The sequence below is a fragment of the Loxodonta africana genome, chromosome 3 (assembly GCF_030014295.1).
Source record: "Loxodonta africana isolate mLoxAfr1 chromosome 3, mLoxAfr1.hap2, whole genome shotgun sequence".
NCBI lineage: Eukaryota > Metazoa > Chordata > Mammalia > Proboscidea > Elephantidae > Loxodonta > Loxodonta africana.
The window spans coordinates 55,286,787-55,300,840 of NC_087344.1; the positions used below are offsets into that span (position 1 = coordinate 55,286,787).

Genomic DNA, 14,054 nt, shown 5'->3' on the forward strand with positions numbered 1-14,054 from the left:
CTCTATGTAGACTGGACCACAGGAAGGTAAAAGTGGAAGGAAGCAGTCGGTAAGAGGCTACTGGAAAGGTCCAGGCAAGAGATGACACCGTCCTGACCCTGGGTGGCAGTGTAGACAGAGAGAAGGGGACAAGTTCAGGATCTGTTTTATGTGTAGAACTGACCATCCTTTGCTAAAAGATTAGTGTGAGAAGTACTGGGACCCCGAGAACAAACAACAACAACAGAAGCAATGATAGCTGTTTAGAAAGTTATTCTCTGCCTGGCAGTGGGTTTCATAAGCATTGCATTTAATCCAGACAACTCTATGAGCTGTGTACTCTTATCCTCCTTTCATGGATGAGGAAATGAAGTAATTAAGTCCACCTGGAGGACTGAGGCAGGCCTTCCAAACAGGTAAAAGTTGAATAAATATGAGTAGGAATTTATCAGTGGGAGAGAATCAGCACACCAGGGAAACAAAACTCACAGCCATGATGAACCAGAGTGGCTTACACCGAGTGTGAAAGTGAAGGAGTCCCTGGGTGGTACAAAAAGTTAACGCACTTGGCTGCTAACCAAAAGGTTGGAGGTTTGAGTCTACCCAGAGGTGCCTTGGAAGAAAGTCCTGGCAATCTAATTGTGAAAAATCAGCCATTGAAAATCCTATGGAGCACAGTTATACTCTGACACCCATGAGGTCACCATGAGCAGCTGGTATTGAGAAAGGCCGCTACTTAACTGAAGGCCTGCAGGTGTGCCAGGGGCTTCCTTTTTCTGTGCTAACTCAGTTGATCCTAGCAACCACCCTGAGAAGTGAATGGAAACAGACCAAGAGAAGGGACTTATCCAAAATCACACAGCTGGATGGTGACAGATCTGGGATTCGACCCTAGGTTTTTCTGCCTCCAAATTCCACATCTACCATTGAACTCTGTGAACATCTGGCAAACATGGGACTCAGGTACAGTCAACTGGAAGTTTTCCATGCAGAGCATGAATGGATCTTGATAATACTTGATGAGTCATGGGGGACCAGTATATGGCCCTGGGAGTAGCCCTGGACCCCTTGATTGCCCAAGTGAGAGGGTGTTCCTTTCTCCTCCAGACAGAAATCATCCGGAAACGTCTCCACAAGGACATTCCCCACCACTCTGTCATCATGCTCAACTTCTGTCCTGACCTCGAGTCCATCCAGCCAAACCTGAGAAAGACCCACGGGGAGTTCATCTTCCTCATCGACAGGAGTGGCAGCATGAGTGGGACCAACATCCTCCGTGTCAAGGTACCTGCTAAGAGGGCCCTGCAGTAGTTTCCTGTGGTTGTTGGTAGTTGTCGTAGAGTCATGTTCAACTCATGGCGACCTTACAAACCCTGCTGCCTTCGAGTCGATTCCGACTCATAGCGACCTTATAGAACAGAGTAGAACTGCCCCATAGAGTTTCCAAGGAGCGCCTGGCGGATTCGAACTGCCAACCTCTTGGTTAACAGCCGTAGCACTTAACCACTGTGCCACCAGGGTTTCCCATGGTGACCTTAGGTACAACAAAACAAAACATTGCCTGGTCCTGCATCATCCTCACAATTGCCGGCATGTTCAAGTCCATCTTTGAGGCTATTGGGCAAATCTACCGGTTTTCTAGGGCTGCCATAACAAAGTAAAGTGGTCGCTTTAAACAGAAATACATTATCTCACAGTTTTGGAGGCTAGTAGTCCAAATTCAGGGTGTTGGCAGGGCCATGTTCTCTCTGAAGGCTCTAGAGGAAGATCTTTTCTTGTCTCTCCTGACTTCTGGAAGCCCCAGGCATTCCTTGGCTTGCAGCTGTAGCATAACTCTGTTGTGTGACCGTTTTCCCCCCTGTCTGTCTCTCTGTGTCTTCTCTCCTTTGTAAAGACACCATTCAGATTGGATTAGAACCCACCTGTTTTAGTTATCTAGTGTTGGTATAACAAAAATATCATAAGTGCATAGCTTTGACAAACAAATTTATTTTCTCACTCTTTAGGAGGCTAGATGTCTAAATTCAAGGTGTCAGCTCTAGGGGGAGGCTTTATCTCTTTGTCGGCTCTGGAGGGAGGTCCTTGTCTCTTCTGAGCTTCCGCTTCTGGGTGTTCTTCGTGTGGCTTGGCATCTCTCTTCTCTCATCTCTGCTTGCTTGCTTGCTTGTCCTAGTCTCTTTTATGTCTCAAAAGAGATTGACTCAAGATACACCCTACACCAGTCTCACCTCATTAACATAGCAAAGACAACCCATTTCCAGAGGGAATTATAACCGCAGGCATAGAGGTTAGGATTTACAGCACATATTTTGAGGAGGACACAATTCAACCCTTTGAATTCATGCCCTTGCCATATGCAAAACACAATCGCCCCATTACATCCTCCAAAAAGTCTTAAATCAGGTCCAAGTCCAAAACCTCATCTTCTGGATCATCTAAATCAAATATGGTTGAGACTTTAGGGCTATTCCATCCTGGGGCAAAATTCCTATTTATCTGTGAACCTGTGAAATCTAGAATACAAGTTACCTGTTTCTAAAGTACAGTGGTGGAATAGGCACAAGGTAGACATTTCCATTATAAAAAAAAAAAAAAAGAGGGAAAGAAGGGATAACAGGCACCAAACAAACCCAAAACGTAGCAGAACAAATTGCATTAGTTTTCAAACCTTGAAAATAATCCTCTCTTCTCTGAGACCATCTGGGCAATGGCCCCACCACCCAGACTCTGGGTGTTGGCTACGCTCTCTGGATTCTGGGTGGAGGCCCCTTGGCCCTGGGCTTCAGCTCTGAGGAGCTCTGGTGGCATAGTGGTTAAGCGCTCAGCTGGCTAACCGAAAGGCCGGTGTTTCAAACCCACCAGCTGCTCCACAGGAGAAAGATGTGGCAGTCTGCTTCTGTAAAAATTTACAACCTTGGAAAACCCTATGGAGCAGTTCTACTCTGTCCTACAGGGTAACTATGAGTCAGAATCAACTCAACAGCAATGGGTTAGTTTGGGGGGATATAATTCAATTCATAACACCATTCTATTCCACCATGATCTCATGTTAACTGAATAACATCTTCAAAGACCTGGTTTCCAAATAAGGTCACATTCGCATGTACCAAGGGTGAGGACTTTAACGTATCTTTTTAGGAGACACAGTTCAATCCATAACAGACTCCCTCCCCTGGGGTCCAGGGATCCAGAGTAAATCAGCTGTGCTTCCCCAACCTGGCTTCCTCAGCACTTTCTGCTCCAACCAGCTTTCTTCCACACCTGAACTGCTTTCCTCAATGACTATCCATGGGTAAAAGTGAAGCAGTGAACAATTTTTGCAGTTTTGTTGTCAGTTCAAACAGATACCTAAACTCAAGTCACTCCCAAAATAAAACCATGAAGAGGTGTGAGCAGAGGCAAAACTGTTGTCCGTTTACAAGGTATCTTAGGCTGGGTTCTGTAGGGAAGCAAAGCCAGTGAAGCACACAAATATGTATACATAGAGAGGGAGAGAGAGAGATTTGTATCAAGGAAATGGCTCATATGGTTGTAGAGGCTGGAAAGTCCCAAGTCCATGAGGTCAGGCATCAGGCTAGACTCACATCTCCTGACTCATGTAGCTGCAGGGGCTAACAAACCCAAGATGGGCAGGTCAGATGGCAGGCTGCTGGCTCGCAGGCTGCAAAGGCTGATGAATCTAAGATCAGAAGGTAAGACTGCAGGATGCTGGAGGTCAGATGATGATGAGTAAAATGCAGGACCCAGAGCAGAGCAAAAACCAGTGAGCTTTGCCAGAAAGTCCATATATATTGGATGCAGGCCACATCCCCTAGGAAACTTTCTTTCAGCTGATTGGCTGCTCATAGCAGATCTCATCATAGAGGTGATTACATCATATCAGATCTCATCATGGAGGTGATGACGTCACTACATAACTACCAAACCACTGAGAATCATGGCCCAGCCAGGTTACCATACAACCTTAACCATCACACAAGGAATGAAATCTTCTTCAGTGGCTGCCCTTGGCACTCTACAAACTTTGTTAGGTGCCGTCAAGTCGGTTCTGACTCATAGTGACCCTATGCACAACAGAACAAAACATTGCCCGGTCTTGCGCCATCCTTAGAATCATTGTTATGCTTGAGCTCATTGTTGCAGCCACTGTGTCAATCCACCTCATCGAGGGTCTTCCTTTTTTCCACTGACCCTGTACTCTGCCAAGCATGATGTCCTTCTCCAGGGACTGATCCCTCCTGACAACACATCCAAAGTATGTAAGACGGAGCCTTGCCATCCTTGCCTCCAAGGAGCATTCTGGCCACACTTCTTCCAAGACAGGTTTGTTCGTTCTTTTGGCAGTCCATGGTATATTCAATATTCTTCGCCAACACCACAATTCAAAGGTGTCAACTCTTCTTCGCTCTTATTCATTGTCCAGCTTTCACATGCATATGATGTGATTAAAAATACCATGGCTTGGGTCAGGCGCACCTTAGTCTTCAAGGTGACATCTTTGCTCTTCGATACTTTGAAGAGGTCTTTCACAGCAGATTTACCCAGTGTAATGCATCTTTTGATTTCTTGACTGCTGCTTCCATGGCTGTTGATTGTGGATCCAAGTAAAATGAAATCCTTGACAGCTTCAGTCTTTTCTCCGTTTATCATGATGTTCCTACTCTAGCTAAAATACCTCATTAGGTACTGAGTGGAAAGGGATACAGAGAGGAGAGGAGGGAAACTAACATTTGCTTAGGGCCTCCTATGTGTCAGATACTGTGATAAGCATTTAATGCATAATTTGGTATTTAATTCAGACAATAATCCTATGAGGTTGGTCCTATTGACCCATTTTCCAAATGGGAAAACTGATCCTGAGAGTTTCCGTAACCTACCCAAAGTCACACAGCTGGGCTAAGATTAAACAGCTTCTGCCTGACTGTTCAACATTAGATATTAACTGGAAGTGGCCCTATAATCAAGGAATGTGCAATCCAGTAGTAAATATTAGGGTCACCTTTTTTTTTTTAATGCCTAATGTTGAGCTCGCATCGAACAAAACAATAAGAAACATTCAATGCCCATGGAAACAGCAATCAAGAAATCAAATGATGTATGGTATTGGGCGAATCTGCTGCAAAAGACCTCTTTAAAGTGTTAAAAAGCAAAGATGTCACTTTCAGGACTAAGGTGCACCTGACCCAAGCCATGATGTTTTCAATCGCCTCATGTGTATGTGAAAGTCTGACCACAAATAAGGAAGATCAAAGAAGAATTGATGCCTTTGAATTGTGTGTTGGTGGAGAATACCAAATGTACCATGGACTGCCAGAAGAACGAACAAGTCTGTCCTGGAAAAAGTACAGCCAGAATGGTCCTTAGAAGCGAGGATGGTGAGACTTTGTCTCACGTACTTTGGACATGTTATCAGAAGGAACCAGTCCCTAGAGACGGACATCATGGCTGATAAAGTAGAGGGTCAGCAAAGTAGAGGAAGACCCTCAATGAGATGGATTGACACCGTGGCTGCAACAATGGGCTCAAACATAGCAATTATTGTGAGGATGATGCAGGACTAGGCAGTGTTTTTTTTTTTTTTTTTTTTCTTGTATACAGGGTCACTATGAGTTGGAACCAACTCAGTGACACCTAACAACAACAACAATGTCCAGCCAAGGTCTGAGGTCACCAGACACAGCTTACCCACAGGCATTGGATGGAACAACTCTTTACTCACATAGAGGCAGAGCAAGGTCAGCTTCAATAGTAGGCATCAGTCCCCCATGGCCAGTGGGTCACTTCCCACAGCAGCCAAAGCGATAGAAGAGGAACCTCCCCGTTGGGAACAGATATAGAAGTGGTTTGGCTAGGTGCTGTATAGCACATACACTTAGCTAAGCAGTTCCTGGGAATGTCAACATGTGCTCAGGGCAAGACGGGAGGAGTGTGCTGATAGCCCACCAGATGCTATGGGATGTGTTTTGAGTCAAGATTCCCCAGAAAAAGGGAATCAGCCCGCACACTCTTCCCATCCAAAAAGCCAAGCTGTCACATCTGTGGGTCACAAGGAACGGCAGCAGATTGTGCTCATACCACCCTCTTTCACACCTAATGTACGATAAGCACTGTGCTTGGCCATCTGGAAAGACAGCAGGATGTAAAACAGTTTCTGCCCTCAAGAAACTCACAGTTGAGTGCTAACCAATCAGAATTCTTGGGAGCATAGCCTACATGCTAAGGAGTGCTCTGCATGAGTCCAAAAAGAGATGACAATCCCCCCACCCCCTACAAACACACACACAAACACATATACAGGAGACTTTCATCGTCCTCAGGAGATCATTTGCCTTGATTATGGAATTATTCAACTCTCGCTTGTATTTTTAGTTGTGCAGACGTCTGTCATCTCTGAAATTATGAACTCATTAAAGAAAAGGACCAGCTCTTTCTCGTCTATCTCTCCCTATGGGGCCTACCTCTGTGTTTATGCATAAAAGGCCCTCAGATGCTGTCAAGGGCTCAGTCAAGGATCATAACTCAGGAGAATGAAGGATGAGAGACGAAGAAGGGAGAGGGACGCTGCTGTCACCTAAATTTTCTTCCCTTCCCCTAGTTTGTCCCTGGAGAAAACTCTTCTTCACAGGGTGACAGGACCAGCAAGGAGAGGAGGAGTTGAGTGAGATTTGCGACGACAGCTATCTCCTCAGGCTCACAATGGCTAGGTTTTGTTTTGAAGTATATGGAAGAATCATATATGAGACCCTAGGCCACTTGACACTGGGATGCAGGACTTGTCCATACCTTGCCCCACTTCTGCCCCCCATCAAAGGCAAGGCTTGGACTTGGGGAGCTGTCCATAGTTCTGGAGTGCTGGACCACACTTCAGCCCTGTGTAGCCACTTGTATTCCTTTCCAGAGACTTACCAAGTCAGGATGAGATCATAAACCCAAAACATCCCTTGTTGTTAGTTGCTGTCAAGTTGGCTCCAACTTGTGGGGACCTTATATATAGCAGAATGAAACATTTCTTTGTCCTGGGCCATCTTCATGATTGTTGGTATGTTTGAGTCCATTGTTGTGGCCATTGAGTCATCTCACTGAGGGTTTCTCTTATTTTCACTGACCGTCTACTTTTATTGAAAACAAAGATGTCACCTTGAGGACTAAGGTGCGCCTAACCGAAGCCATGGTGTTTTCAATTGCCTTATATACATTGCGAAAGCTGGGCAATGAATAAGGAAGACCAAAAAAGAAGTGATGCTTTTGACTTGTGGTGTTGGTGAAGGATATTGAATATACCATGGACTGCCAAAGAATGAACAAGTCTGCCTTGGAAGAAGTACAGCCAGAATGCTCTTAGAAGCAAGGATGGCAAGACTATGTCTTACATACTTTGGGCGTATTATGAGGAGGGATCAGTCCCTGGAAATGGACATGATGCTTGGTAAAACAGAGGATCAGTGAGAAAGAGGAAGACCCTCAAGGAGATGGACTGACATAGTGGCTGCAACAATGGGTTCAAGCATAGCAACAATTGTGAGGATGGCTCAAGACCAAGCAGTGTTTCGTTCTGTTGTGAATAGGGTGACTATGAGCCAGAGCCAACTCAACGGCACCTAACAACAACTACTTTACCAAATATGATATCCTTTTCTAGCAATTGGTCTTTCCTGATGACATTCCCAAAGTAAGTGAGCCAAAGTCTCGCCACCCCCGCTTCTAAAGAGCATTCTGGTTGTATTTCTTTTAAGACTGATTTGCTTGTTCTTCTGACAGTCTACAGTATATTTACTATTCTTTGCCAACACAACAGTTTGAATGCATCAATTCTTCTGTCTTCCTTTTTCGTCATCCAGCTTTTGCATGCATATGAGACAATTGAAAAGGCCATGGCTTGGGTCAGGCACACATTAGTCATCAGAGTGACATCTTTGCTTTTTAAAAGTTTAAGGAGGCTTTTTAGCAACATATTTGACCAAACCAGTTTTCCAAGCAAGGAAATTGAGCCCCCAAGAGGCTAATGCTTTTCCCAATATCACAAGGCTGGTGAGGGAGCCAGAACCTTCTTGGTTCTGTGCTCATTTTTCTTGTACTGCTGACTGGGGACTGTACATGCTCTTCTACTAAGAAAAGCTCTTCTCTCTGATTGTGTCATCCCTGCTGCATGGCATAGTGGAAAGAACAATTCCTGGGAAGTAAGAAGTCTGGGTTCTAGGACCACTTCTGCCACTAACTTTCTATGGGACTTTGGACAGGTTGATTCTTAACTGTGGGCTTCCTTTGTCCTTTCTGTAAAACGAGAAAAAAAGTAAAATGAGAAAAAAATTTTTTTTTTTTAAATGAGAAGGGAGGATTAATTCAGGGAGGGCAAACACATGTCACATGTTGCTATGCTCCCTTTTCTCAAGGCCAGGCAGACATAAATAATTGATCATGACTTTGTTTTTTCTTTTCTTGTTGAGCCTGGACTCATTCTCTACATCCTTCTCGTCTTGTTTCCAGAACATTCTTCTCATCTTGTTTCCGGAAGTTACCCGTAAAAAAAAAAACTGTTGTCGTCGAGTCTATTCCAACTCATAGCAACCCTATAGGACAGAGTGGAACTGCCCCATAGAGTTTCCAAGGAGTGCCTGGTGGATTCAAACTGCCAACCTTTTGGTTAGCAGCCATAGCTCTTAACCACTACGCCACCAGGTTTCCTTCAGGAAGTTAGTACCAGTTGAATGGAATTGGTTTATGAGTAGATATCCATTTCTTGAACTGAAGACTTTTCTACCCGTTCCGTTCCAGAACTCTCTGACATAACTTTTTCTGGTCCCTCTCTCAGTCTCCTTTCTCCTCGGAGTCTTTTTTGCTCTTTTTCAGTTCAGCTCACTGAACTCAAGGTCACCCCTTGACAAATGGCTTTGTATTGGCACAATCCATTCTGCTGAACATGCCTCTTTCAGAGAGAGGCACAGAAATTTTCAGCCCACAAACCCCTTTCCCCATTGACATTGAGGCCATCAGGGGTTGCTTGGGTCATTAATTATGGCCCATTGGGTTCAAGTTTTAGGGAAAACCGGGCTTAGGGTGATAGGAGTAAAGAGAAATCCAAATAGCCCATGCCAAAGGGCAAAGTTCAGACAATTTAATTTCCTGCAGCTGGTCTCATTCTTCAGCTGCCACTTGCTGCCAAACACATGGCTTAAAAAATTCTAATAGGTGTGAGCAGAGACAATCTGTATGGATCAGCAGAGTCTCCTGCTAGCAGGAATATAAATTAGTGGCTAATGAAAAAATAAGCAGATATTGACTTTTGTAGAGACACAAAATGTATTGACACAAGCAATAAAAAGAGACCAAGAGAACACTTAGGTTAATGTTTACAGTGGGGGTGGGGGGTGGGGAGAGGGGCTGCAGGCCTGTGGAGCCTGAAAGGCATACGATGTGAAAGTTGCCAGGATCCTCTTACAGCTGTTTCCTTCTGGACTCTGCAGTATAACAGCTTGCTTCCTTGAAGCCATGCTGAGACCCCTGGGGTGCCATCAATAAACTACATGGGGAGTGGGGGAGACCTTCATTTCTGAGTTCTGTGCCAAGGCAAAGCAGACATGAATAAAGATTTCAGAGCTAGATTTTAAAATCCTCGGTCCTATTTTTAGGTTTTGTGTCCAGCACAGTTCCTTAACCCTTCTGAGATTGTTTCCTAATCTGTAAAATGGGGGTAATAATACTGACACACGCCTCATTTGGTTGGTAATAATAACCACTTGTTAAATGTGTACTGTGTGACAGGCTGAGGCTCAGAGATGACGTAACTACCTCAAGGTCAAGTTAATAATGGTAAATGTAGGAGTTAAACCCAGATATGTTTAACTGCGAAGCCTATTTTCTTAACCATTATACTCTAGTACATGTTACAGAGATTTTAAAAAAAGATTACAAATATTAGTTGCTCAGCACAGTATGTGGAACATAGTAATTGCTTACTGTTTATTGTTGCATTATATCAACATCATCATCATTTTTGCTCTTGCCACCATCTCCACCTTCCCTCTTTCCCCAATTTGTCAAGGTCTCCTGGGAAGGTACAAAGTGAAATAGGTGAAGAATCTTTAATATTCACAGGCTTTGGAGACAAAGTGACTTATCTTTGAATCTTAGGTCCACCATTTACAATCTATATGCTCACCAACAAATTACTCCACCTCTCTGTGCCTCAATTTTCACTTCTATAGAATGGGGATAACATTGTGCCTGCCTCAAAAGGTTATTGTGGTGATTACATGAGGCAATGTGTGTAAAGTACATCCTGTGCACTCAACAAATATCAGCTAAAGAGACTGTCCCTAAGGGATTTGTCCCTAGATAATGATAGGTTGAGTCTGAGGCTAAAGGCCTTGAAGGAGAGCCAGACGTCTGTTCTATCAACTGTGTGTCCTGAGACAGGAAGCATTCCTCCCTGCCTCTCAGGGTCAGCAAGAGGTGAGATGGAACTGGAAAGCCATAATAACATGGCTTTGAGAAGTCAGACCGGCTGCACGGATGATCAGTTTTATGATGATGGCTTTGGTCCAGCCCTTGGTCAGCATCAGCAGATTTCTTGATCTGTGGGAGAAGGAGATGCTGGATGCAGACAGAGGGACAAAGGCCTGTTTAGAGGCTGCTTCTGTTCTGGGATGAGAGTGCTGATACGTAGTGGCAGAGTGGTAATCCCTTCCCACTCATGCCTGAATCCCAAAAATTCCTTTCTCACCTGCCAGGATGCCATGCTGGTGGCTCTCAAAAGCCTCTTGCCAGCCTGCCTCTTCAATATCATTGGGTTTGGATCCACATTTAAGACTCTCTTCCCTGCCAGTCAGACATACAATGAGGTAAGGAGGGGTAAGGAAGACTGAACCCAGAAGGGGGTGAGTGGTGGGGATCGAAAGAAAAAAGGGAAAAGGGAAGAGGAGGTTGCCCTGGGGACTGCCTCGGAAGCTATTCACCCAAATCAAACCCAGGTCATGTGTAAAGACAGAGAAGTGAAGAGACGCTATCTCTGTTTAGGCCATTTTCCAACATCTCAGCCTTCTGATACCCACTCACTCCACCCCTACACACATACTTTTTAAAATAAAAAAATATGTTGGACAAAGTATGTGTGAGTGCACAGAGAAGGGGTACCAGGAGGGGGCAGAGAGAGCACACGGTCCAGACTTGCCACACACCAAAGCTTCTGCCTCACAAGAACAATACATTCATGCAAAGTTGAGCTAAGCGGGTGAATGGGAAGAGGTGGGGAGGGAATGGGTGGGTAAGTGGATGGAAGTGGGCAAAGAATGCAACTCACCAGCCTCCAGTTACAATTTGGAATAAGAAGGCTGTGGCCCCAGCAGCATGTTCAAAATTGGAGCATCCTGCCCAGGTCTAAGAGCAGAAGGGAAGAAGGAGAAAGGAAAAAATGAACAACTTTTTCATTAAAAATAACTTTATGGGTTTTTAAAATATAAAAATATTGTATGTTGACTGTCCCCCAATTTTTAAACCCAGAGAATCAAAAGAATAAAAATTTCTCATGATTATATCAGTCAAGAAAGAAAAAAAAAAAACTCTCAATACCCGTTAAACTGTTGCCTCTCTCTAAAAAAAAAAACTTGGTACAAATCCCTCCAGACCTTTTTCTATACGTTTACACACATTTTCAGCAAAGGTAGGATTAGGCCTTACATACTCTTGTGTACTCTACTTTTCTAACACAATAGTCTATCATGAGCACATTTCTACACCAGTTAAGCATTCATCTGCAGCATCATTATAATGGCTGCCTAGTTTTTTGTTATGTAATAGATCATGGTTTACTTAATCCCCTACTGTTGGGCCTGCAGGTTGTTTCCAGTTTTTTCTATTAAGTCATCTTTGTAGCAAAATTTTTGTGTACCTCCTTAATTATTCCTTTGGGATAAATTCCTAGACTTGCTGGTACAAAAGGTAAGAGTACACCTTAAGACTTTTGATATATGCTGTTACTTATAAGTCCCCTCCAATCATGCATGTTGAAGTCAGAAGCAGGAGGATGTCTAATGTCCAGTGATAATCTGTCTGTGCTTCAACGATGTCCATCCAGTGCCAGGAATCCTTGGCCAGTTGTGTCCCACAAGGTTGGTCCAGGAAGAAGGGAATCTGAAGCCCAGATTGAGGGAGTGATTTCTTCAAAGTATCATAGGGAGTTAGCGCCAGATTCAGGATTAGTACTCAAGTCTTAAGATTCCTAGTCTAGTGTTCTTTCTACTATCCATCTGCCTCCCTCGTCAGAAAAAGAACAACATCCTTGGCATTGGTGCTGAGGAATCAGGGGCTAAATGTGAAAACTTTTCCAGGGGTATTTATATTTTTAAAGAGGAACCAGAAAGGACAGTAGTAAGCTGATATACCACTAATGGTGGAGTTTCAGGCACTAGTAGGGGGACATGTTGTTGGTTAGGATCACACCAAATAAGTGGGTACCTCCTCTTCCAGGGGATGGGGCAGAGATGAAATCGGGAACATAGGTCAATTCCATTGAGGCTGAGCTAGGAACTAGGGAAACAAAGAACTTGTCATCCAGGGGGCTTGGGGTCTCCACCTAGTATGGTGACCCTGGGGACTCTAACTCTCCTTGTGGCCCTTTCCCTGCAGGAGAGCTTGGCCATGGCCTGTGATAACATCCAGAGAATGCGGGCTGACATGGGTGGCACCAACATCCTCTCCCCTCTCAAGTGGATCATCCGGCAGCCCGTGCACCAGGGCCACCCACGGCTCCTCTTCCTCATCACGGATGGTGCCGTCAGCAACACCGGGAAGGTGTTGGAGCTAGTGCGCAACCACGCCTCCTCCACCAGGTTAGCCTGGGCTGATGGCCCGGGGCTCAGTCATCCTGGGCTGCCCTGGGCTGGGGGTACAAGAACCAGAGCAAAATGTGGAAAATTCCAGAGATAGAAAAAACCCACAATTCCTATCGTGCTTTCCTTTCAGGATGGTGTGGTTGACCTCAAAGTTTGCCTTTTCCTATCAAAAGTTCAGGAGGGATGAGTTGCCACGCCTCTGCATGCATCCCTCAAAGACCAGCCTGTGTGGCCTGGGAAGAGGAAGTCCTCTGTGCTGCTTTGACTCTGACTGGGATGGGAAATTTATGACCTGTATATGTGTGTACATAAGTGTTCACCCTGGTCCTTCTTCCTTCTCCCTCACTCTCTGCCTGAAGATATGGCCAGCTCTGAGATAACTCTGATAGATCATGTCTGTCCCTCTCCGCATCAGGGTCCAAAGAAAGCAGAGAGGATGGGAAGTACTAGCCTCTCTCCTCCCCTTTCCCCAGGTGCTATAGCTTTGGAATTGGACCCAATGTCTGCCACAGACTGGTGCAAAGGCTGGCATCTGTGTCCAAGGGCAGTGCTGAGTTCCTGGTGGAGGGAGAGCGGCTACAGCCCAAGGTAGGTGGAAGGGCCCCAATCCCTTCTGGTGCTAGAGCTTTAGGGGCCTAGACTGGTCATATGGCAAGTCAGTGGTGGAGCTGAGATTTCACCCCAAAGCTGAGCTCTCCACTAGGCCACAGTACACCCCAATGAGAACCAGAGAGGTGCAGGTCACAGAGCAGATGACCCCAGGAGCTAGTACAGGACACTAGATCCCCTGGTCTCCAGCCACCAGGTCACAGGCTCCATCCACTGGCTTGGAAAGATTGGGGTCCCTGAAAGAGTCACTGCCTTTATGGATAGGGAGCTGTGTTTGGAATCATTTCTAGTCAAGTTCTTGATGATGACAAATGGTGGCTCAGAAAACTCTAAAGGGCCCAGATATGAAATGGCCTATAGTCTTCTTTCCATTACCTGTGCAATTGGCACAAATTATCCAACCCTTAGAAAATCCTGCATCAGACCAGGTCCCTGGGAAACAGAGACTGAGCTGGAGTTAAGAGTGCAGGGGATTTATTGGGGGATATGTCTGTGAATGATAAAAGATGAGAAAATAGAAAGAAATAGTCTTCAACCCATGACGCAGATCCAACACCTGTTAAAAGAAAAAGAGGAAAGCAGAATTGGGCAAGGAGAGCCTCAGGCTGTAATACCAACCTGACAGGGAGCTCTGGATCA

The 14,054-nt window shown here is 45.0% G+C and overlaps 1 protein-coding gene across 1 annotated transcript in view; it reads left to right on the forward strand.

Moving 5' to 3' along the window:
* Nucleotides 1-14,054, forward strand: part of VWA5B1 (von Willebrand factor A domain containing 5B1) — a 51,777-nt gene that overhangs the window by 13,358 nt on the left and 24,365 nt on the right. Inside the window, exons 7-10 of the mRNA XM_010593042.3 lie at nt 1,087-1,263; nt 10,707-10,817; nt 12,601-12,803; nt 13,280-13,394. Coding sequence (XP_010591344.1) covers nt 1,087-1,263; nt 10,707-10,817; nt 12,601-12,803; nt 13,280-13,394 — 606 coding nt within the window. The remainder of the gene's footprint in view (nt 1-1,086; nt 1,264-10,706; nt 10,818-12,600; nt 12,804-13,279; nt 13,395-14,054) is intronic.